The sequence below is a fragment of the Grus americana genome, chromosome 1 (assembly GCF_028858705.1).
Source record: "Grus americana isolate bGruAme1 chromosome 1, bGruAme1.mat, whole genome shotgun sequence".
NCBI classification, from domain to species: Eukaryota; Metazoa; Chordata; class Aves; order Gruiformes; family Gruidae; genus Grus; species Grus americana.
The window spans coordinates 90,996,456-91,020,879 of record NC_072852.1 but is presented as its reverse complement, the minus strand read 5'-3'; the positions used below and the strand labels follow the sequence as shown (position 1 = coordinate 91,020,879).

General features: G+C 45.6%; 1 protein-coding gene across 1 annotated transcript in view; it reads right to left on the bottom strand.

Annotated features, from left to right (window-relative positions):
• LSAMP (limbic system associated membrane protein) overlaps positions 1-22,838 on the bottom strand; it is a 1,016,803-nt gene extending 993,965 nt beyond the window's left edge. The window contains exon 1 of the mRNA XM_054808404.1: positions 22,414-22,838. Coding sequence (XP_054664379.1) covers positions 22,414-22,480 — 67 coding nt within the window. The 5' untranslated portion in view covers positions 22,481-22,838. The remainder of the gene's footprint in view (positions 1-22,413) is intronic.
• Positions 22,839-24,424: the final 1,586 nt, after the last annotated feature.

Sequence of the window (24,424 nt, the reverse complement as noted above, 5' to 3'; positions counted from 1 at the left end):
AATAAAATGCCTCTCCTTCCCTCCCCTTATTCCATGTTGTTACTACAACTAGAGGTGGGAAAGAGATTCTTTATGCTTTCATCAATACTTTTACAGTTAAAATCTCATACACTTTTTTTTTTTAAAAACACACATAAAAGTCAGGAAAATATCATCCAGTTGACCTGAACTTCAGTAAAAAAAAAAACCAAAACCCTAAGTCATCCTCAAAACTGACCAGTTCTTCATAGCCTACAATGAGTATCAAGGAACAAAGATTAGCCTCATAATGAAAATTTAATTGCATCCTTAACTGTTCACAGACTACCACTCTGCTCCACAAGGTGCAAGTGAGGGTAATCTGCAAGATGGATTGAATGATCCAGTAGGTTTAACTTCTGCAAGTTTTTATGGCAAAGACTTTGTCTCAGTTTAAGTCAGTATAGTGCCACGTTTATCTGTGGAGCTAGAGAAACATTGAAAAAAGAAAGCCTGGATCAGCTGAACTTCCCTTCTAGAAAGGAGGCACCTTTATACCAAACAACAACAAGAAGGCAGAGGGAAGATTGGGACCCATCACAGAGAGAACATCTTTTATGTATGGGGGAAGAAGAGGCTGGAACTTCCTTTGTCTTCATTGCATAGACAGGTAAGGTAAGGCGTAAACTCATTAATGGACTGACTTAAAGAAAGCCTATGGCAAAGGCAGGAATTAAGCTCAGCTCCCCCGAGGATCAGTCCAGTATCTTAACAAATGCATATCTTTCTGTTCTGAAATACTGTGGCTTTCCTTTGTAATTAAACAGCATGGATTTGAAGGGGCTGATTTTAACTGTCATTGTACTGAAAGAGCTTGCACTGGTCAAGTGGGGAGGAATTGCCTTGCCGACCTAAAAAGGCTTTTGCTTTACTTAATTCCAGGCTTCTAAGATTTCAGAAATAGAAAATATTGCATAAGCAACAGTATTGAACAATTTGGAAGGCACACTGAAAGAGCTTTTTATACTCTCCCATTATAATAGCTGGTGCTTTTTTTGTGGCTGGTATATGGTTACAGAATAACGTGTATGGCTTTAACGTCTGGTATGATAATGTCCAAGGTGAAGATATTGAAAATTCAATTAAAATATAGTTTTGGATATTGGCTTATTTTAATTTCTAGCCTCCTTTGCCCCTCCATCCACCTTCTTTGCATCCAGGAGCATTTCCTGAGATCTGAAGCTAGAAGTTATACACTGAATCTTTATTCCTGTAACTCATAATCTGAAGTTCTTTGTACTTCTTCAGCATCTGATTATCTGAAACCTCTTCTTAAAATTCTCCAAAATCCCCATGGTCTTTTAAAAGAAGGAAACACTGAAGTGCTGAGACAGGAGTAGTTCCTATCACGGACAAAACTAGATGGGGACCCCAAAGTCTTGTCTCTTAGCACTAAGCTCACTAGAGTTTTTTTAAACTGTGGTTGTCTTTTTGAGCAGGTTTGGAGAGGGAACATAAATTATTTCATCACAAAGTAACTCCCTCCTCTGCAGTTCTCAGTTAACTTTAATGGACACAGCTTTTGCCATCATTTATGTTCCTCTTGCTTGTTTGATCAATGAAGTTTTCTCACCGTCACTGTGCTGCCTTACATGGTACAGAGAAGAAAACACAAGTCCTACTGGAACACAATCAAAGAAACAGCATTAATTTCAAGAGCTAAGCAATGAATCAGAGTCTCTCAGAAGAGCTCCAACTGCTGTCCAGAATTTTTCCTGATCCTTCCTAAAATATATGGGGGAGCATGCTGTAGGGTTAGTCACTTTGGTTTCCTGCTAAACTGAAGAGAAGCATGGAGCATCACTGCACATAACAAGACCTCCTCCAGACAAGCACTGCTAGGACAGAAGAAAGATCCTTGTTCTATTTTTTCCTCTCAGAAAATGCTCAGGAATACCTAGTCCTGGAAAACAAACATGAATTGACTTGTGTCAGACTTGAGAGAGCATATACCTGAAGCGTTTATGTGGCCTGTCTAAATTTTACCCTGACTACAGTAATGGCAGGTGTTATTCTTGTCATATGAAATATTATCACTAACCTACTTGCTTCTAAAACTCCTCCAACTTCCCAAATTTTATTATAATAAATTGTATATCTAAAACATGATACATATGGTAGCCCTTTATTTCAGTGGGACTTCACAGTTTCAATAATAAGGGGAAAGTAGCACACCAGGTTCCAGGACACTTCATAATCAAACCTACCCTCGACATAGCTTACACAGACTTAAAGATTTAGGTTAGGCACCATGGTCACCAGTACCAGGTAAACTGACAAGTGGGCTCTTCAAGGTAGTAGAAGAGTCACTGCCCTATTTATAACTTTCATGAACCCTATACAATCACCCAACAAAAGTTGATCACATCCCTGTTTTACAGAGAGGAAAAACAGCAGAGCGAGTTTTGTAATTAAGCATTGAAAGAAACTAAACAGAAGTGCACCAGTCCATGGCTCAACACATAGTCCTATCTTTCAGCATTGCCTGCAAAAAGATCATTAGTCACGGAATGGTAAGTGTTGGAAGGGACCTCTGGAGGTCATGTAGTCCAACCCCCCTGCTAAAGCAGGATCACCTAGAGCGGGTTGCACAGGATCATGTTCAGGTGGAGTTTGAATATCTCCAGAGAAGGAGACTCCACAGCCTCTCTGGGCAGCTTGTTCCAATGCTCTGTCACCCTCAGAGTAAAGAAGTTTTTCCTCATGTTCAGATGGACCTTCCTGGGTTCCAGTTTGTGCCCACTGCCCCTTGTCCTGTCACTGGGCACCACTGAAAAGAGTCTGGTCCCATCCTATTGACATCCACCCTTCAGATATTTATAAGCATTGATCAGATCCCTTCTCAGTCTTCTCTTCTCCAGGCTAAACAGACCCAGCTCTCAGCCTTTTCTCATACGAGAGATGCTCCAGTGCCCTAATCATCTTTGTAGCCCTCTGCTAGACTCTCTCCAGTAGTTGCCTGTCTGTCTGGAACTGGGGAGCCCAGAACTGGACCCAGCACTCCAGATGTGGCCTCACCAGGGCAGAGTAGAGGGGGAGGATAACCTCCCTCAGCCTGCTGGCCATGCTCTTCTTAATGCACCCCAGGATACCATTGGCCTTCCTGGCCACAAGGACACATGGCTGGCTCATGGCTACCTTGTCTACCAGGACTTCCAGGTCCTCTGCAGTGCTGCCTCCCAGCAGGTCAACCCCTAACCTGTACTGGTGCTTGGGGTTATTCCTCCCTAGGTGGAGGGCCCTACACTCACCCTTATTGAACTTCATTAGGTTCCTCTCTGCCCACCTCTCCAGCCTGTCCAGGTCTCACTGAATCGCAGTGCAGCCTTCTGGTGTATCGGCCACTCCTCCCAGTTTTGTATTGTCAGCAAACTTGATGAGGGTATGCTCTGTCCCTTCACCCAAATCAATGATGGATATGTTGAATAAGATCAGATCCAGCACTGACCCCTGGGGCACACCACTAGCTACAGGCCTCCAACTAGACTCTGCACCACTTATCACAACCCTCTGAGCTCTGCCATTCAGCCAGTTCTCAACTCACCTCACTGTCCACTCATCTAACCCACACTTCCTAAGCTTGCCTGTGAGGATGTTATAGGAGACAGTGTCAAAAGCCTTGCTGAAGTTGAGGTAGACAACATCAATTGCTCTTCCCTCATCCACCCAGCTGGTCATGCCATCATAGAAGGCTATCAGATTGGTTAGGCATGATTTCCACTTGGTGAATCCATGTTGACCACTCACGATAACCTTCTTTTCTTCCACATGCTTAAAGATGATGCCCAGAATGAACTGTTCCATCACCTTTCCAGGGGCGGATGTGAGGCTGACTGGCCTGTAGTCCCTGCATTTGGGTCCATATGAGTTACACTGCATTCAGGTAGCCACTTATCTAGAAACAGATGAGCTGTTTCTACCCTTCTGGTTCTCACAAGCTCCCCCTGCACACCACCACCAGTTTTCATCTTTTTCAGTAACTGCCTTCATATCATTTGCTGATGAAGTAGCAAGTGAGTCTCTCCAAGAGCTGACTTTTCCTGGCTACATCAGTCAGATATTTGATGCCCTCCAGTGCTTGTGTCTGACTAGAATGGAGGTGTTGGCCAAGGTGTACATGCAGTGCCTGCATGGCAGCCGAGGGAAAGACTCACACCTCTACTGTAGGCAGGTGAAGGAGACAAACAGGAACCTCCTTCTCTAGCGATGTTGTCCTCCTGCAGCACACACTTTGAAGTCCACCCAGTTGTAAATGTACTGGGAGACCAGCTGGCAGCAAATGCAAAAAAGCCAGCATATTAGTACGGGATAACAACAGGAAAAATCCACCCTGCATTGTTTCCTTTTGAGGGTGTTGCCTTGTTTGCCAGCTCCCAAGACATGCTCTTTCCAGAGGGGATAGCTGTGTGTACCCTGCTTCCCACACGTTGCTGCAAATTTAAATACGCAGGCATTGCTGCTAGGTGAGTGCCATTTGAATTGACAAACTGGGATTTCTGCTGCGCACTTCACACTTAATGCAGCCCTGCCTAGGCTTTGAAGGCAACGGCTTGTTGCCTTAGGGTCTGAAACTAACAAAGCCGAGCAGAACAAGCCCAGGGCTCCCGTCGGATTGCTCGATCAAAGACAATATTAAACAGCACTGTTTTCATAACTACTATTCTGGGGCACTTGGATAGCAAGACAAAGGAGATGAAGTTAATTTCTGTTATCATAGCCCAGTGCAGCTGCAAGGGCCCTGGGAGAAGCCTTCTTCTCTTGATGGCTTACGCAGCCTGTGCCTTTGCAGGAGCTCCCATTAAGCAAACAGGGCTTCAAAAGCTTGTCAGATGCACTCCTACCCCCCTGTTCCTTCCCCCAGACATCTCCAACACATCTTGTTCCAGACACCAGGGAGTCTCCCTCTCCTTGACTGCTTCCCTGTGCCTCACAGCTCTGCTTCACCTTTTCTGTCACCAGCACTGCCTGTTTTGGTGCCCAAGGAGCCCCAAACTAGGGAAGTCCTGCCCCTGGTGCAGGAGCTGGTGCAAGGGAATTAGACAGAGAATGGGTCCTCCAGGTTCTGCTCTGCCACTGACCGAGCTCATCACTTTAGGAAAATACCTTAGCCTTTGGTTTGTGGTCAGCTGGCATTAACAAGGCCCGGCTTATTTGTGTTGAGGTGCTGGCAGATGAAGGTATAGTATGTGCCTTTTTTTTTTTTTTAATACCTTTAGATGTGACTGGTGATGGAGGCCACTCAGCAGTATTGCAGGAGGAAGTGGAAGTTATCTCCTGAGGATAAGCACTGCTTGGGATGTTTGAAGCAATTTTAAAATTCCTGTTATAAACCATCATGGTCATGGCCAGCAGATCACCTTAAGAATACATACTTGTCTGCAGCAGTGCTGTCCTAGGGTTGCCATAGGTATCTTGGACTCCATTTTGTCCTCCTTACTGTTCATCTATAGTTGAGCATGGAGATCATTTATGGAAAAGCAGGAGTGTGATAAAGCATGCATATACCCTAACCTTGTTTGCAGTAAGGACAAGGAGGATTAAAAGACTAGGTGACCATGAAGAACTTTGAAATTAGATTACTGAAAGGGAGGAAAAAACTCCAGAGAGCTTTATTTAAAGTCTCCCTCTTCACCCCACAGGTTATTTGTCTGAGGTCAGTCAGATAAAGGCAAAAAACAGTATTTACCAAATTGAGGACAGGGCATGGAAATAGTACACTGCTTGAGAAGAGTAGGGTGCTCCAGGAGCTTGTCTGCATCAATGGACAGAACATCACATATTTTCATCCTCTCAAACTAGGAGCTCACCTTAGATCTTTAACATCCAAAGAAGAGGTTCCCAGCAACTCCTGTATGGGAAGTACTCTGTGCTAATAACTTCCATCCTGGATTTCACAAACTGGTCTCATTCAAGCTTGCTCTGCCTCTACCCTCAAGTTCCCCAATTAGCTGGGAAGACACTAAAATACAGAAAAGTTTTGTTGGAAAATTTCCAAACAGATTAAATGTTGATACCCAGAAAACAAACTGGGATGCAACGTCAAGCTCAAACAAATGGGAGACTTATGCCCAGCTATATGCTGATATATCTTCCTGATGCCAGGCTTTTGCTACTAAGGGGTCAGGACAGATCTCCAACAGTTTCAGAAGAACAAAAGTGTCCATTCTAATTGTTGAAGGCATAAAAAGAAGAGCATTCTCAATCCAGAAGAGAAGTAGCCAATCTTCAGTTTTAAAGCAAACATTCCAGATGTAAATTGCTACATTATTTAAGTTTATTGAACATCTAACACCAGGAAATGTGCAATTCATGAAATTTTCAGTGAAGATGTATGAATAAGACTTTCTGATACATTTTTAAAGTGTTAAAATATCAAAGTTTTATGCAGTTTTGACTTTGGCCATATATGGTAGAGTTAATTGAAAGTGCAGTTCCAGCTTTAAAAGGGTCCTCATGAAAGTAGCAATGTGTGTTTTATTGTCTCAGTCATTTGCAACTCAAAGTTGCCCAAGTTTATATGTTAAAAAGCATTTCTTCTAACTGCCAGCCTGCACTGCAAGACATTATTGAATCTGAGAATTCAGGTAGATGCTTTGCTTCTTGTGCTTGTATCACCAGTTCTATAGTTTCTTCAAGCTAAACAGTGTGCCTAGCTATCCAGATACAACCCTTAAGCCCAAGATCAGACCCCATAAGAAATTTGCTATCATCATGGGGAGGATTGAAGAGCCTCCGTTTGGAGTACCCTTAACAAAAGGAACAAGCTAGATAGGAACAAACTGAATTTCACAATGTCAGCAGAAAGGTAAAGTTATCCTTACTCAGGAGGGCTGAATGGTCTTTGATCAAAAGCCACGTGCATTGCAACTCATTTCCCCTTTTTCTTCCCTTCACAGAAATGTACCAGTTTAGAATTTTCTTAGCCTCAAGTTGGAATAGGGACTGCAGAGGACAACTAAATCAAATGACACATCTTTAACCTCCTAGAGAGGGACAGTATAAATCCAGCCTGAAGCCTGTGCTCCCTAAAATTGGATTAGGGACTCCACATAGGGTCTACCTAAAACAGACAGATAGACCCTATAGCTACTTTTTTTTTTTCCTTCCTTGTTTTTCCACACAACCCCTGCCCTGCCCCCTCCCCCCCCAAAAAAAAGGGGGGGGGGAGGGGCAAAAAACCCTTCAAGATGTCTTAGGCAATTTTCTACTCCACAACCACAAATAAGGCCACAGACCAGAACTTCAACTTCAATGCAGAATTCTATGGTTTCTGAAAACATTAGGTCATACCTTCTAGGAATGACCTTGATACAGGAGGTAGACATCACAGAAGCTGTTGGGCTACTCTGCTTTGCTACAAGCACATCTTTGGTCCCTTTTTTGGTCAGAAAGCTGCAGTAGCAGGAAACCGATAAACTGGGGTATTTGAAGTTTTATGCAGGAATATGAAAGAGACCCAAGCCTCCCCCTTGCTTGCAGCTCTAGCAAGCCAACATGAGGAGCAAAAAGGAATTGGCCATACTAACTGGAGGCTGCAGAGCAGACACTGCACCACATATTTTACAAATGCGACAGAGCTGCCCACCTCCAAATCTGCCAAGGGCAACACACAGGGATTTGGTCAGGAATTTGGAGTTGGTTTTTTTTTTAAATTTTTATTTCTTTTTTTTTTTTTTAATTTTTAATGGCCACAGCACCATCCCCACTGTATTGCCTGCTGAAATACCTGCAAGGACTGTGTCCTGCTGCTGCCACCTCTGCCCTCAGAGCCAAGAAGCACTTCCCAGCCACCCGCTGCAACAAGTGGGGGCTCTCCCACAGCCTGCCCTCCAGAGCAGCAAGGCAAAACAGGGAGACATGGAGCTTGTGTGCCTTAGGCAGGATGAGCTTTTTCCCCTGTGTCTGTGTGGCAGGTGCAGATCTTTTCCTACCTCCTACCTAGCAATTAATGTAAGCCCTACACTGAATGCTGGAAGTCATAGAGCTCTAATTCTAACATCTATGGTGGCTAAAAATGTGACTTGGAAAGAAAAAAAGACCTCTCCAAAGCAGATCAGATTCCAGGCAATAGTGTGCTGTGGGATAACCATGTTCCAGATTCTACTCTTTTTTTTTTTTTTTGAGCAGAAACATAAACCTGGCTCTTTTATATTGCAGTGGCTTAGAATCAGTCTCTGCTTCTTTCAGCAAGGCCATCCTAGCCATGAGAAATCCTTCCTTGTACCAGTTTTCATTAAACATCCACATTTTCCCAAGAAGTTTCTGGTTTAGTGTATTTGCATGATCATTTTTACAGCACCAGCTCTGACTACTAACAAAATTAGTTACTAAATATTGTCAATCTTTTTTCACTTCAAACATGTGAATAACAGTAAACCAAAAAAAATTTTCACCTCTTGTTTGAGAAGATTCTCCCTTCCTACGAAGATAGCAATTAAATAGTGCTGCTGTTATATATCTAGACCAGGATTTTTAGAGAATGGATCCCTAGGTTATTTTAGATTTTGGCTTTGAAATGCTTAGCTTTTTCTTCAAAAATTCAGCACATAGCAATACAACCACTAGTTTGCCACCAATTGCCCTCTTCCTTACAGCATTCTGTGTCTCTTTTCCTTTCAGAGTTACAGTTCATGCAACCCACAGAGCAACCCCACAGCTCTATCCTGTACAACCAGTTTCAGGAATCTGTTTCGAGGCCTCCTGCTGCTATGCCATTGCACCAGTATCTAAAGGAGATGGCAGCATCACGCTCTGACTCAACAGCTGGGTGCGGAGCGACAAATGTTCTGCCGGGGTTAGAATGAGATTAGCAAAATCCCATGGAACAATGATTAAAAGGTGCTGTAACGAATCCATTTGCTGCATGCAACAAACACAATTACTAGATAAATTCTCTCTCTCACACCCCACTCCTCTCTCTCTCTCTGCAGAGAGCCAGGACTGAGAACCCTCATCCTTTGGGCTCCAAACTTATAGTCCAGCTTTTTAAGAGATACTGCCTTTGACTAATGGTAGCAGCAGCAGCTCTCTATCTCCCTCCATGAGTTATGCCACTAGAGGGCACACAGATTGCCTAAAGAATACCTAGAAAACAGCAGGTCATCGGACTTTGTGACTGTATTTCAAGTTATAGAATGATAGAATGGTTTCGGTTGGAAAGGACCTTAAAGATCATCTAGTTCCAAGCCCCCTGCTGCAGGCAGGGACACCCTCCACTAGACCACATTGCCCAAAGCCTCATCCAACCTGGTCTCAAACACATAAAGAATTTCTTTCTAACATCTAATCTAAATCAACCCTCCTTCAGCTTAAACCCATTACCCCTTGTCTTGTCACTCCACTCCATCATAAACAGTCCCTCACCATCTTTCCTGTAGGCCCCTTCAGGTACTGGTAAGCCGCAATTAGATCTCCCCAGAGCCTTCTCTTCTCCAGGCTGAACAACCCCAACTCTCTCAGCCTGTCCTCATAGGAGAGGTGCTCCAGCCCTCTGATCAGCTTCGTGACCCTCCTCTGGACTCACTCCAACAGCTCCATGTCTCTCCTGTACTGGGGCCCCCAGAGCTGGATGCAGTACTCCAGGTGGGGTCTCACCAGAGCGGAGTAGAGGGGCAGGATCACCTCCCTCGACCTGCTGGTCACAGGTCTTTTGATGCAGCCCAGGACACGGTTGGCTTTCTGGGCTGCAAGCGCACACTGCCGGCTCATGTTGAGCTTCTCATCAATCAATACCCCCAAGTCCTTCTCCTCAGGGCTGCTTTCAATCCATTCCTCACCCAGCCTATAGTTGTGCTTGGGATTGCACCGACCCACGTGCAGGACCTTGCACTTGGCCTTGTTGAACTTCATGCAGTTCACACGGGCCCACCTCTCCAGCCTGTCAAGGTCCCTCTGGATGGCATCCCTTCCTCCCAGTGTGTCGACCACACCACACAGCTTGGTGTCGTCGGCAAACTTGCTGGGGGTGCACTCGATCCCATTGTACATATCGCTGACAAAGATGTTGAACAGTGCCGGTCCCAGTACCAGCCCGAGGGACACCACTCGTCATCGTTCTCCATCTTCATGAGCATGCATCCTACCATCCAACCGCAACTCATCTCTGCCAATACACATTCTCACCTTTGGAGCCTCCAATCCTTTCCCTTTCTTCTTCCTTTACTGAATTTCTCACATCTCCCAGTTTTCCCATTCTGGCACAAATGGGGTCAACTAACTCTACCAAAGGGGGGATTTTGTATTCTCTCCAGGGCTTACTTATTTCTTAAAGAGGCAATTGTAACAGGAAAAATGAGGAAGTTCAGCGCAGACAACTCAAGTCTACAGTGTTCCTTGTTCCTGGTTCAGAGTTAGAGCCCAACTGCACTCCTGTTGCATTAGATTTGAGCTAACAAGCTCTCCCACTCTGCTTGGGAGCATGAGGTAAAGATGTCGTTGCCAACAGCCACCTTGCACATTCCAAGGATAGTGCTACGTCCAAGCTAAGATGCATCAATGTCCAAGCGGAATTGGCTTCTCTACACCTTGTTCCCTGGCACTGCTGAGCTCATCAAGCTTGCCCTGCACAAACTGGGAAAGATCCAGCAACACTTACCAGTCTGGACTGCATGCAATGCAAAATAGTGCTCCTTGCTTCCTGCCCAGGAAACAGATTGCAATTTGCATAGTCCCGTACCTGAGCTAATAAACTATGATGAACTCTCTCTGGGTCTGCATCCATGGCACAAATAATCTTCAGTCTGGATAATCCCCATTAGGTATCCTGGCTCTTTCACTCAAGCTGCAATACCTTTTACCTCTGGAAGGCCACAGCGCCAGCCAGCACAGCAACCACTATGAAACTTGCCATTGCTATCAATTCAGTCTGTTCTCTTCCCAAAAAAGCATTAAACCGAACAGCTAACACCACTCATTTAGTTTCACTATTCAGTTTCTGTTGTAAGTGAGATAAGAGCAAACCAGCTGATTGCCCCCACCCTGCCACTGATCAATTTGGTCATCTCTTACCATCTTGTTCCACCTCTGCCTTCCTCAAGGGCTCACCTCCCTCCAGTTCACAGATGGCCCTGGGAGAGCTCAGCTCTTGTGACATGCCAGGAATGCTACAAGTTCAGCTACATCAGCTTCTGAGCCTGGAGGGACTAGTCCACTGTTCAGTTACCATTTTGAAAATGTGCAAGAAAGAAAGAGCAGGGTATATATATGTATCATACCTAGCAATGGGAAACCTGTCAAAGCCTAGCACAGCTGATAGGACAAAGTTATGGATATCGGGACTTAAACTTACTGGGTGTCCAGCAGGCTGCTGTTGCCCAACTATCAGACAAGTCTGAATGAACACCCTGCTAAAGGAAAGAGGAAAAGAGTCTTTGAGTTAAACAGCTGATAACCAGGATTTCATCTGTTAATACAGCAGAAGACTTCCTTGTGAGCCTGTCTTGCGCCAGTATCTGCATCACAGCAGAAATAATACAAGGCAAGAAAGAAAAGTGCTTTAAAGAATATGGTTCTTTGTCAGACTGGAAGTATTAGCTGTGATTCAGAAATTAATGACAGCATAAAAATCTATTAAGGCATCTAGACTGTCTCTCGAGGGACCTTTTCAAGCTTGTAGTGCATGGATTATTCTCCAGGGCTCTGCCCAGCCAAACTTCAGATATCCCAATTGACAGCAATTCTGCCACAATTCTTAACAAAGCTATTTCAACACCTAATCTTTGTCTTCCATTAAGTATTTTTCTCTCCTGACAATTTTTTTTTTTCTTTTCCATCCCCCAAGTTTTCTACCATGAGAGACACTTCTAGCTCTCAGTCCACACTAGACACTTCTTCATGCCTTCCCAGTATGCCTAGATCATTAGCATAGCTCCTCTTCAGTCATTTAGCCAAAACAGCTATATATTTAGCTTTCACAAGCATTCCTCATAAGTCAGTCCCTCCAGCCCCTTAATCATTCTCCTTGCAATCCTCTGAATTCCCTCTAATTTTGTTTACATCTTTCTGGAATTGAAGTGCCCGGAACCAAGCGCTGTAAACAACAACAGCTCGTTATCTGGCTAGACTGTAATTCCGGTGATCACAGCACAGGCCCCGCACATGCCATGCACACGCAGACACATGCACACGCTCACCCTCTGGTTCAGGCACAGCAGCGCTACGGGACACGAGTCCCATACCACGGACATTCCCTCCTCCTCAGTGACATCAGCTGGGCCTCTTTCAAGAAGATCCAACTCCAAACACAACTGGGGGTAGATCTTCTGTAGAGCCTTTAAAACTCATGTTTAAAAGAGTCTTCTTGTGAATTTGCTCCACTGTTTTCTCCAGTTTCCAGTCCCCAGTCTGTCCAGGAATGGTCATAAGCCAAACTGAACAAGCATTCCCATTATCCAACACAATCTACAACACAACCTAAAACCCTTCCACATCATGCACACTTCTCAGGTCCTAGTCCCATCAAAAAAAGGGGCCACTCTTACTTTTGAGCCACCAAGGCAAGCATGGCAATAGTGGTTTCCCTGAGCATTTTACCTCAGGGAAACTGCAGCCAACCCTTGGTTGAGAGATCCAGGACTACCACACTCCTTGCTGGCTGTACTGAAAACCCTTTTCCAAAGGGGTATTGGCACAAGAAGGTCAGACGTAACACCCCAGGGAAATAAATGGAGTGATATATCTCCAAGGATACACTTTCAGCTGTCTGCAGACTCAAGACAGACACCAGCTACTGGCTGCACTCCAGTTACATTTTCAAGTTTTTTTGTCACATTTATGAAGGCCACAATTTTCAGAACTTTGTTTTAGATGATAGTTGAGACTTTGATGTAATCTTATGACAGAAGATAACACATCATAGAAAAGCCTGTAACCACTTGTGCCCTAATCTGTTCTTGAAACTCAAGTTGGAATTTTTCCAACAAAACATCTTTTCTTCCTTATTAAAAAAAAAGCCAATTCAGTGAGGCAGAAACATTCTACAAACTTTGTTTCCTTCAACAAAGTTCTGGTGAACTTCAGGTAGGGTTTAGAAAGAAACCTTCCAAGGTTCTGGACAGCTCCCAGGACAGCTGTGGGGTAGCCAAGGCACCCAGAAGAGGTGGCAGCTCCACAAGAAGGGTTCTTCTAAATCAAGGTCGTCCTACGCCTCCCCTGTAATAGCTTCAAAGCCTCTTATCACATAGCATCCCCAGGTCCGCATGAAGCTCAGAGCTGGAGTTCTAAGGATCCCTGCTATAAGGCAAAGAAAGCAGGGGCTTGAGGCGTCCTGTCCCCACAGCACCTTTCACACTGGCATTCCTCCTTCACGGCAGCTCAAGCAGCGCTTCAGGACCAAGGACAGCTTGGGCTGTCTCCTTCCACCTTTTCTGTGGTTGTTTGGGTTGTTTTGAGCAGCAGCAGGAGACAAAGAGACCAGAAATTCTTCAGGTTGACCAGAGGATGAGCTACAAGCAGGGGTCTTGTGAGGTCCCTTAAAGCCTGAAGAAAATCCTGCTGCTACAAAGCTTCACATCAGGACAGGCAGAGCAAGGCCAGCCAGAATGGCCTTTTCTCCCTTTCCTTTATGCACACAGCAGACCAGAAGAGAAGGAAGACTGACCTTAGCTCTAGGTCCCTCTGGGGCAATGCCACAGCTCATTTACCTCATGCTGCAGCCTGACTTTTTTTTTTTTATTAGCAGCCCAATCTGTTGCAACTCTGTGGCTGCTGGATAGTACGCAAACCAGTCACTAGTAAGCACCTAGGATAGATGGAAACAGGAGAGGTTCTGTACCCTCACTTTAGCTCTTGCTGTTTCTTACCTTCCTTCTCTTAGCATGCCTACACTACAGGCAGCTCTTAGACCACTTTAGCTAGTATGATTAAGACTTTCTTATTTGAATCTTAGAAATTACTGTTAAGAAAAGCCCTGACCCTTGTACATGACAAAGAATCTTCCAGACAAATGGTTTCCTTCCCTCTACAGAAGATCTAGAAGTAGTGCAGAACATCTCATAGGGTCATGCCTGCAGGCAGGTCTATCCTGCTTTTACTCAGCTACCTAAACCCAAAACTTGTCAAAACACAGGTATGCTGGATAGAATCCATGCTGTTAAGGTAGTTAAACCAGCAAGACTGTATTAATGTAGGTACAGCCAAAGTGCAGACTTGCTGGTTTACTGGTTCAGGTTGCATCCAGCCCAGGAATCCTTTGCTCATGCAGTACACAATAGCATAGCTACACAAGAAAGTACAACCTGACTGAGCCAACCTATTTTTGAATATGTCAGTCTAATTAAAACAGTGCAACTTGCACGCGTAAGAAAGCCTCTTTTTATCTGCTTCCTCCTGTTCCCAGAAACTCTCCCATGAAAGTGCAGGAGTCAAACATGTCCTTTCCACTCTGTACACTGTGTTTCACGTCCAGGTGACTGAAGCGTGACTAAGTTGCCACCTTACACTGAGGCTATCACAAAAAGATGAGGAGAGGTAGCCAAGCCACAGTAACAATTCTGTTTCACTGCAACAATCGCTCGCCACGTCAAGATAGGATGCAAATCTGCTATGAATAATGGTCACACCAAAAGCACATACAGCTACACAGATATCCCTATCAGTAATCATGCTGCATTCATCTACTGAACTAACACTTCATAAAATCTCCCTTGCACAAAACACAACTCTGAACCAGTTTTGTTAACAGGGCACAAGCATATTTACCACAACTTACGTGTTTTGTCACATGCAAACACATGCGTGCACACACACACATATCTCCACCATCACCTTCTGTTTTGCACATGCATCTTCTCAAAAGCCAAAGAAGAGATATTAAAAGGCCTGTGGGTATACCTCTATACACAGACCATACATACAGGCATAAATAAAACTGGATGTTGTGATGCAAGTGATCCCATCGTATAAGAAAGAAGCTTTACGAGGCAAAGAATAGGTACTTGTACAAGCAGATGGACCCACAATGGCACAAGTCTAAACACATTTACGCATCAAAAACCCCACAGATGCCCCTTGAAATAACCCCTCCTTCCCACAGGCAAATCCTCACCTGCAAATCCCTCCTTTGTCAGACACTCAAGTATATATCCATGCGGTCAGCTTCACCAACACGCACACAAGTGGGAGTCAGGTAATGCAGCGCACTGGCTGCAAGGCTCGCTCAGTCAGAAAGACCCTTGCTGTCACTCTTGATGTAGCTTTGGGTCAACTGCTGAGGGCCAAGCACAGCCAGGCTCCATGCAGGTGCAGCAGCCAGAGGGCATGCAGAAGAATATTAATAGTTATTGTCCTAGCAGGTTGTAAGGATTAATTGGTTCCAGCCTGCAACTTACCATCAATATAAGTGCTAAAGGGGCAGAGGGGAGGGAGCCGTGATTACACACTTACATTGCATACTCATATCCCAGTGGCTGCGTGCTGATATGCTATTGATTTCCTGGTTGGAAAACTCCACAGCCTTCCATTTGTCTCCTTCCTTGCTCCCTCCCTCATCCCACTGCTCATGACCTGCCTGCCACACATTCCCCCTCCCAGTAGCCAAGAGCACATCACCAGAACAGGGAGATAGCCACCCTCTTTGTGGGAGCACTCTGCCAAACTTGAAAGAAATTAAGAAACCTGCATCCATGAAGTCACTCAGAGGCAGACCTTAGGGAAGGGAGCAGGTTTCAAGAGCAAGCCATCTTCACAGGAGTTTCTTTCAGATGCTTTATATAACCTAGGAACCACAAAAGCCCAGACTGTGAGCCCACCACTCTGATTATGCTCACCTTTGCTTTAAGCCAAAAACCTTCCTCTGAAGCCTACCTTCTGATGCTATCTTTTTTAAAAAACAAACAAGCAAGCCCCTCAAAAAAAACCCCACAACACACCAGCCTGCCTTAATTCAATACATATATCCTTGCATTATCTGCAACCATCTCCTCCCAGAGATGCCATTCAAAGCCCGGTACCTCTACAGCTGACAAGCAAAATCCTATTCTGTGCCAGTGGGTGACCAATAAGCAGGCCTAGTGTAAAGGGCCCTTTTCCCCCAGCGTGTAGTTGTGCAGAATTTTTTCCATAAACTTTAAAGACAGCAGACACAGCCAGCAAGACGCTTCACTGTAGGGCCCTGCAAGCCTTCACCAGGGAGAATACTCCTTTGGCTCAGAGAAATTAAAGCAGCAGCCCACTGCAGTGCTTTTCCCTCTCCTTCCACAGAGGTGAGCAGGGCAGTGCTGCCCCATGGGCAGGCATCCTGCTGGAGGGAGCTCACAGGGAAGTGCCTCAGCTTCCAGGATATCCAGCAGCAGCCAAAGCATCATAGTGCAATGGCACAGCACTGAATCAAGCCTGGATTTCTCTCTTTTTTTTCCTGCCCATTTCTGTAAGAATCACAAATTCCCAGCATTTCTTCTTCCTTTCCATGCTGCCTGCAAGGATCTCTGCCTCTCCCTGACACCAGGAGAGGGCTGTCTCTCACATGCTTACCCACACAAGTCTCCATCTTCCCCTTATCTACTCCTTCTCAGAGTGGGACAAGATGGTCTGTGCTGTGCTTGATATTTTTTATTTTATCCCAGACAAAATGACAGCAGAAAGAACATATCAGCTCTCAAAGCCATCGGTGATTGAGCCTGAATGGCACAAAAAACTATGGCACACACTTCTTTAAGGAAAAGGGGATACTGAAGAGGAAGATATTTGTGCTTCCTATAGGGTCTGCAGACAGCAAAACTCTGCATCTTCCCAGCAGCCACCCTCCATGCAAAGGAGACAATCTTTGGTGAAGCATGTGCCCACATGTTCGAAGGCACACATGGAAGATTTTCCCCAGAGTCTTCCAGGATGCCTTTGTCTGGTACCACTACAGATTTCACTCAGATTATTCAGTCCTTTAACCACTTCTGTCAGTCAATGACCTCAGCTCATCCTCTTCCACAAGAATGCCTGTCAGGTACTTAGATCTGCCCAGAAAATGAGGCTTCTCTTGCATTCACTCTTAATCACCTTTTGCCACCTGTTTCCACTTCACAGCATACAGGTCAGTGAGCAGTGCTACAGCCCCTCAGCACCAGCGCTGCCTCACCAGCCTGCCCAGCCCCTCCAGGTAATTGCACGGAGCACCCAGCTGCTGCAGGGGCTACACCACATTTGGACCCACACATGAACATCCCTGCTTTAACCCATTCCTAAGCAAAACACTCTTGCACAGGGTAAATCTGCTGGGGGAAAGGGACAGCCCCCACCAGCAAGGCAAGGGCTTTGGCGTACCCAGAAGCTTATAGGAGGCACTGCTGGCACACAGTAAGGGTATGAACTTCTAAAGCATTGGCTCTGCCATCAGCCTAGGATGACAGCAGCCATGTTCCTCACCCTGGTTGGAAGGAGATCTATTGCTTACAAGTGAAAAAGGAGATGGAAAGAGTAACTCTTAAAGAACTTGTCTTCTCTTCAGACCGCTAGTATACACACGGGTGCTCACAGGCTGAAAAGAAGCTCCCACAAACATAGGGACTATGGTAATTCTTACAAGACTAGTAAAAGTCTTGTATGAGAGGAGATCTGTGTGACTAAAAGATGAAGCAAATTTCTACCTATCGTAATAAAGCCCTCTGAGAGGGTAGCTGAGTGCTGAGATTTATAACCACTAGGGGAAATGGGTCCTTACTGGTGTGGTAATTATTGACTCAAATGGTCTGCAAGTACTGGGATAGGACTAGAAGAAACACTTGCGATATCTTTTTAATGCTCCTTGTTTGCAGATAAAAAGCCTTCTCTGCCTCTTCCCCATCTCAAAACTAGGAGAAAAGTGTTTTGTTTTAGTTATTGAGCCTCTTCATCATTTAAGAGAATGCAAGGCAGCTGAGCGAGTCATTACCTCATCAATACAGTCCAGCCTGTGAGAGCTTCTCCTGCCTTATTTGACAAAGAAAGTTGAAAACAGATAGGAAGAAAAGTATATTCAGGAGAGCAGGAAAAGTCTTTTTTTGTCAGTTGGCAATGTCTGTTATCGAACTGCATCACAATCGCCCCACGCTGTTACCCATACACCACAATGTCACCACTCGCACACACGTACATTCCTGCTCCTCCCTCTGTTCTCCCCATCCATTACGCATTATCAGCACAGAAACAGTTGGGTACGCACTTCCATCCGTATAGATTGCACAAACCTTGTGCATTAACAAACACATCATTTTTCACATCTGCTTTGTCCAGTAATGTTATAAAACATGAGACTTTACAGATAACATTTGTACTACATACCAGCCTAAAACATCCAACTCACCCAAGTGCTTCTGTGATTTCTTTCATCAGACTCATTCCCCATTTATGAACACCCTTGAAGCAGCTCAAAAAATACATGATAAATAAATGCTGCCAGTACTATGCAGACCAGTTCCGCATGTCCTTTCCTAAGGCATCTACTTCACTAAATTAGCTCTGGAGCTATCTTAATTTACTTTTTAAAAAAAAAAAAAAAAAGCAGCACAAAATCTCCTGCAATTAACCAATGAGGTGGGGTTGTAGGGGAGGTTCATTAAAACAAGCTGGGATTTTTTAGCAAATTGCTGATTTGAAACAGCTGTTATTTTTCAAGGGAAAGAGTTTGTTTAGAAGAATTTTCAGTGTAAAGCAATGCTGGAGAAAATGTATAATTTGTCAAGGCATTCATTTTTTAAATAAAATCCTCGAGGGAGGAAATCAAAATTACTTTTCATATTGACAGCTAAGTTAGAGTAATAGTAGGTAAAAGCAAAGAAATCAACACCAGATTCTTCTAAATTATTAAAAAGCAATTTTTGATAGACCCAGATAATTTGCTTCTCTTCCCATCCCCATGTACCCAATTTTTGACTTGCGGGATAAAAAAAAAAAACCACAACCAAAAACAGGAAAAGAAAAATTCAGCCTTTGAGTCTGATTCAAGAATCTGCTCTTTTTCAGAAGCTACGAGGCACACCACGTTAAGAGACAAATCCATCTGAAATGGAAAAGCTGCAGCATGCCACTAGAAAATCCCACCCACCAGCAGTGCTGGGGTGTGTAGGTACTTTTATTGCTCCAGCCCCCACAGGGCAGGAAGGCCAGTGCACCATGCAGGAGGAGCCACCGTCCCACCTCCGAGCCACCTGCCTCCGAATGAGGACTGGAAGCACAGCAGCAAGGAAACACAAGAAACCCGAGCCACGAAATTAAGAAAACATAGTGGTCAGGAAAAAGAAAAAAAAAAGGGGGAAAAAAAAAAAATCCTCTGTGTAGGACTCAGAGCCTCTAAGCTAGGGGAAAAAGGAGCAAAGCCTGCCTCTATGCCAAAGCCCTCGAGCCCAGGCAGGCGGGGGACAGGCAACCCATTGCATGTCCCTGGCAGGGGCGCTGGCGGAGGCAGCCCGTGTTGGCCACTTGGCACTGCGGAGCCCGTAGGTCTCCTGCCAGCCTCAGCTGCGCTTCCTCCCCTGCACCCCCATCGCCCGCTATTCAGCCTCAGCTCGGCCGTGCCCAGCAGCGCCGGCATCGCTCCCCTTGACCCCCACATTTCGTGGCTTTGGGAGAACAGAAAAAGACAAGGAGCTGATTTTGTGTTCACTGGTACACCCCCAAGTGGACAGGGAGGAAAAGGGGGAGAGAAGGTACGGACAAGTTTTGGATAGCTTGCAGAGGTGCGGGCTCAGCTGGCTGGCTCTGGAGGGATGCGCTCAGAAAGCGCTTGGAAGCGGTCCGGCTGGGGTCACTGCCTGTCAGAGCCACCACTGCAGTTTCCGAGGGTGAGAGCTCCACAGAGTCGTGCTCAGCAGGGTTACAGAGGCGTTCAAGGCTTGTTACCACAGCTTTCAGTGAACAACAATGAATTTGAATTAAGTGGGGTTTTTGGCTTGGGGTTCTTGTTTTGTTGGGTTTTTTGTTTGTTTGTTTGTTTTTTTAAAGGGCACAATACTTCCCCCCTCCCCCCTTTTAGTTCCTTCAAATATCTTCAGACTTGCTTGCAGTGCCCTGCTCCTCCCCTGCAGCCCCAATATTCCTGCTTCCCCATCCTCTCACCCTCCAGACCAGAGAAAGGAAATTACTCCCAGCTATGAAACTAGATCCAGAAGTGGTCTGGGTCTGGTTTATATCATGTCTGAAGTTTGGGAGCAGTAGAAAAAGCAGCTCCAGGTTTACACCAACACCTCCGCCCCCCTCCCCCCCCCCCCATCCCATCCCAAAACCCAGTGAGGGCAACTGTGTTGCCTCTGCCTTCTGAGAGGGTACCTGGTAAGACAGCCCTCAAAAGACCTTCCGTGATGTCTTCAAAATCAGAATATGTGGCAGATACAACTGTGGCAATAGTAACTCACTGAAACAGAAGATAAAAGCCTGCAAATGCCTGTAGCCTGGCATAAGCTACAACTATAAGAAAGGACTAAACCAGGTCCTGGTTGTGCGAGCATCGGGATGCTCTGGTCGCAACTCGGGGAAGGCTTGTGACTTGGAAACACTGCGTGGAGCAAGCGCCATTGACTACAGGCTAGGAAACATGAATCAGAGAGAGGGGCAACGTTCAGAGTCGATGTGATTTGCCAGTGTCCATCTTCCTTAACAGGTTTGTGCCTATTCCTACAGAGCAGAGGGAAGTTCACATCAAGCTATGCAACTTCACTGCTGACGTTAGCTACTTATGTTACACAAGTACTGTTTCTCCTCTCACTCCACATACATCCTGTGTGCTGGGAAAAAATCCTCCTCTCCTGTCAGAAATTGCCACTTCACAGCAAGGAAGTCAGCTGGAAGGTGCTGGTGCCAGATTCACAATCCAGAGTTCAGAGAATGCAGGTTTGAGAGAAAATATGTGACAGTCAAAAATATGTGTATGCAACCGAGATACAGAAGTAGTGAGACTGTATGAAAAGGAGCACTTGGTAAATGTGAGAAGGTGGCAAAAACTGAGGAATTTTGCAGCGAATGCATGCAGTAGTGACAGGTAAGTGTGAGGCTGCAACAGAAAGCATGTGTGTGACAGGGAGCATGCCTGTGTGAGAATTTGCTTAGTAGACGCAAAATAGAAGAGACTAGTGCATGCAAGAGTGTGTGTAAAAGTAGGAGCAAAGGGGAAGCGAGAATGCTGTGACTGAGCACATCTCCGTGCACAGCACTCATGCACTAGTATGCACAAGAGTGAAAGAAAAGTGCTCCGTGTGTGGCGAAGACAGTCAGAGCGAAATACCCTCTAAGGGTGCAGCTCACTGCAAATGCAAGACCATGAGGAACAGAGTAGGCCAAATAGAGTACACATATGTTCTTTATTTATATATTCACCTATGCGTGTGTGTATATGGGTGCACACATGCAGGCTTACAAGACTGGTGCAGCAGGATAGGCAAGGGATTTTTATATGCAAGCAACCATGAACACTAGTGTGCAGGATGGAGAGAGAGCACAAGGAAAGGCTTGGAGGAGCGGCACTCGGGGGGGGAGATGAAGAGAGAACGTGAGCGTGAGAGAGGCAGACTGGCACTCCAGGAATTGCATGTGCTAGGGACCTAGAACTGCATGTGCCGGAGTGAGTTTATTCGTCTTCCCTGCTATATTCATGAGTGTGTATATATATGTGTGTGTGTGCAGGACCGCTGGTGTGCATAAGTGAGTGCGGATCATGTACAAGCTGCGATTTGGAGGGCTATGATTATATGTACGTGTGACATGTATTTATACATACAGCATGGGATGCATTAACCCGTAACTCCTGTTTACAGAAAGCATCTCAAAACCAGCTAGCATGCCTGTCATCACTTCAAACTAAATTCCATACTCACACTTGGCTCTTAAAGCAAGAAACCCAGCTGGCAATTCTCCACTGAACAAAACCCCATACCCAACAAATTTTCTTCTCCTGTCTTTCCTCCATCACTCTTTTTTTTTTTTCCCTGGTGGAGGGGAAGGACATAGTGTTTTTGCAGACAGACCAGAAACATAGGTTTCTCTAACCTCCCCCTCTCTGAGCAAAACCAACATAAAAATAAAACAGAAAAAAAAAAAACCCTGAAAGAAACTTAACACTGATCTCCTCAGGAAGGTGAAGAATCTAGGAGCATCAGTATTTGTGACCCAAAGTGCTGAGAAACAGTGGCTGTGGGTAGAGGGGATACCTACCCCTCTTTTCCTTTGCAAATCTTACTGCCCCCCCCTCCAACTCCCCCTCTGCAAAAGCATAAATACAGCAGCAAAGTCAGTCACATGCAGTGCCCTCTAACCATAGGATTCACCAGCAGCAATCTCTCCTTGGCTTATTTCCTGGCGGGGGGGGGGAGGTTTGGAGGGGAAAGCGGGGGGAGAGGAAGCTCCAGCTTCCAGCTCCATGTTTCAGGCCATCCTCAGTCCATCAGCCTCAATTCAAGCAGAGAGGTTTGAGGAGGTTGCAAGAAAGAACTCATCACATACCTTGCAAGGAGAAGAGGGACAGGAAGAATCCCAGCACCCAGATACTGTGCAGCCAGTAGGTCCTCATGCTTCTCTCTCACTCACTCCGCTTCCTCTGCCTTTTTCTCCGTCTCTTCGCTTCTCTCTCTCTCTCAATTTATCTTTTTTTTTTTTCTTCTCCCTTCTCTCAGAAAATGGGATTCGTGTCTCCCTTCAGTCCCCCTGGGCTCTGCTTTACCAGCTCTGACAATCCAGTCGCAGCGAAAGCTGACCTACGGTGGCCAGACTCCCAAATAACCTCACACTCTCCCCTTCAAGTGCTGGAGAAAAGGGGGGGCCAGGTTAGATGCTCGCCGTAGCCTGCGCTGGCTGTAAACACAGAGAATCTCTCTGTCTCTCTCCTGCAGCTCCAACTAAATGCGACTGTACTTAAACAAGCAATGCCTTATAGGACAGCGCTCAGAGCAGAAAAGATCCCACCTCTGCCACCTAGTGTTGCAAACCAGCTCATTTATTTTATTTTTATATATATATATATAAATATATATATGTTATGCTATAGAAATATGGTTCTGTCATTCCTCTGCAAATGTATCTCTTGGATCACAGGTCTATGAGCCACACTGGGCTCAGGAGTCCCTAAGGCTCCAGCTGACACGGGGAGGTTATTCAGTGAAGAAACATTCCTCATTGCCACAACAAGAAACGCAGCGGGGCAGGTTTGATTTCTCAGCAGAGTTCTGCTTGACAAATTCTGAAGCAAGGGTCTCTCTGATGCTGGTGTCACTGCTGGGCAGTACACAGGGGCCAGAGGGAGATTCAGACTCACTGATTGTAATTACAGAGCTGCCAAGGCCTCCAGGAAAAACAGCAAGCATCAGGCTGCATTAATCTTCGCTGGATCTCCCGTGACTTCCGTGCAATTTCAGAGGGACCAGAAGGAATCCTTCTGTGTAGGAAATCCAGCTTACAAAACCAATGCTTGCTCACAGAAGGCTTCTCCCACTACCCCTCTCCTTTCAAATACAGGTTCCTCCTACCATACATAACATGAACTTTTTTCCCCCAAGGAGTAATTAGCTCCTTTAGCTCTATTGCCCCCTAAAATCATTGCCTCTGGTGAGAGGAACAGCAGTAATGAAGTACTACTTAGCATTCACACAGGGCTTTTCATCAGTCACTCTCCAGGCATTTCACAAAAGGGTGTCCTTTCACAGCTGGGGACGTGGAGGCAGTGCGACCGCGCAACTTTTGAGAGGCCAGTCCCTGGGATGCGGTGTGACAGCCCAGGTGGGCTGCCTGCCCAGCCCCGTGGTCCCTCTTCAGGCCACATTGCCCCGTTCACCGCGGTCACCATGGCAGCCCATGAGGATGCCACCTCTAAAGGATACCAATCTCCAATTTATGCGTTGCAGATGTGGGACACTAAGGTGAGTGTGCATGTGTAGGAACGGTGTGTAGGATTCTCATCACTAATGATGCTGCTCCAGAAATATTTCTTATTAGAGTGCTGTAAAGCAAGCTGTTCTATGAACAGAATGCACCGCGCCTGCCTCCTCACAGATTCTTGTCTCCCAAATCCTCCCTCACCCTGCTGTAATGAAAGCCAGATCCCATCATATCCCCTGTGACATCCCCTGTAGGACAAAGGAGCAGCATGTTGTGGCTAGCCTAGAAACACGTGCCTAGTTCCTAGTGGACCAAAAACGCACGCTGCAGTGCGTTGCAACGCAAAACGCAGTCACCATTTGGCCTGGCTGGCTGGCTGCTGCCAGGTGCCATCCGTGTTATTCATGCTTTTTCCTTTATGGAGGGAGCGGGGCATTACCTAATCACCAGTTTTTAAGAGACATATTGGAACAAAGTTACTTTTAGCCTTTTTAAATGTGGTTGAAATTGATTGCACTGAAAAAGTATTAGGAGGAAGAACATATGGACAAACAGATACACATGTACTATCAGCTAGGCTTCGTTTCCCAAGGAAATCAAACTAAATATATTAGAGTGGGTTAAAGTCAACTGACTCCAGTCA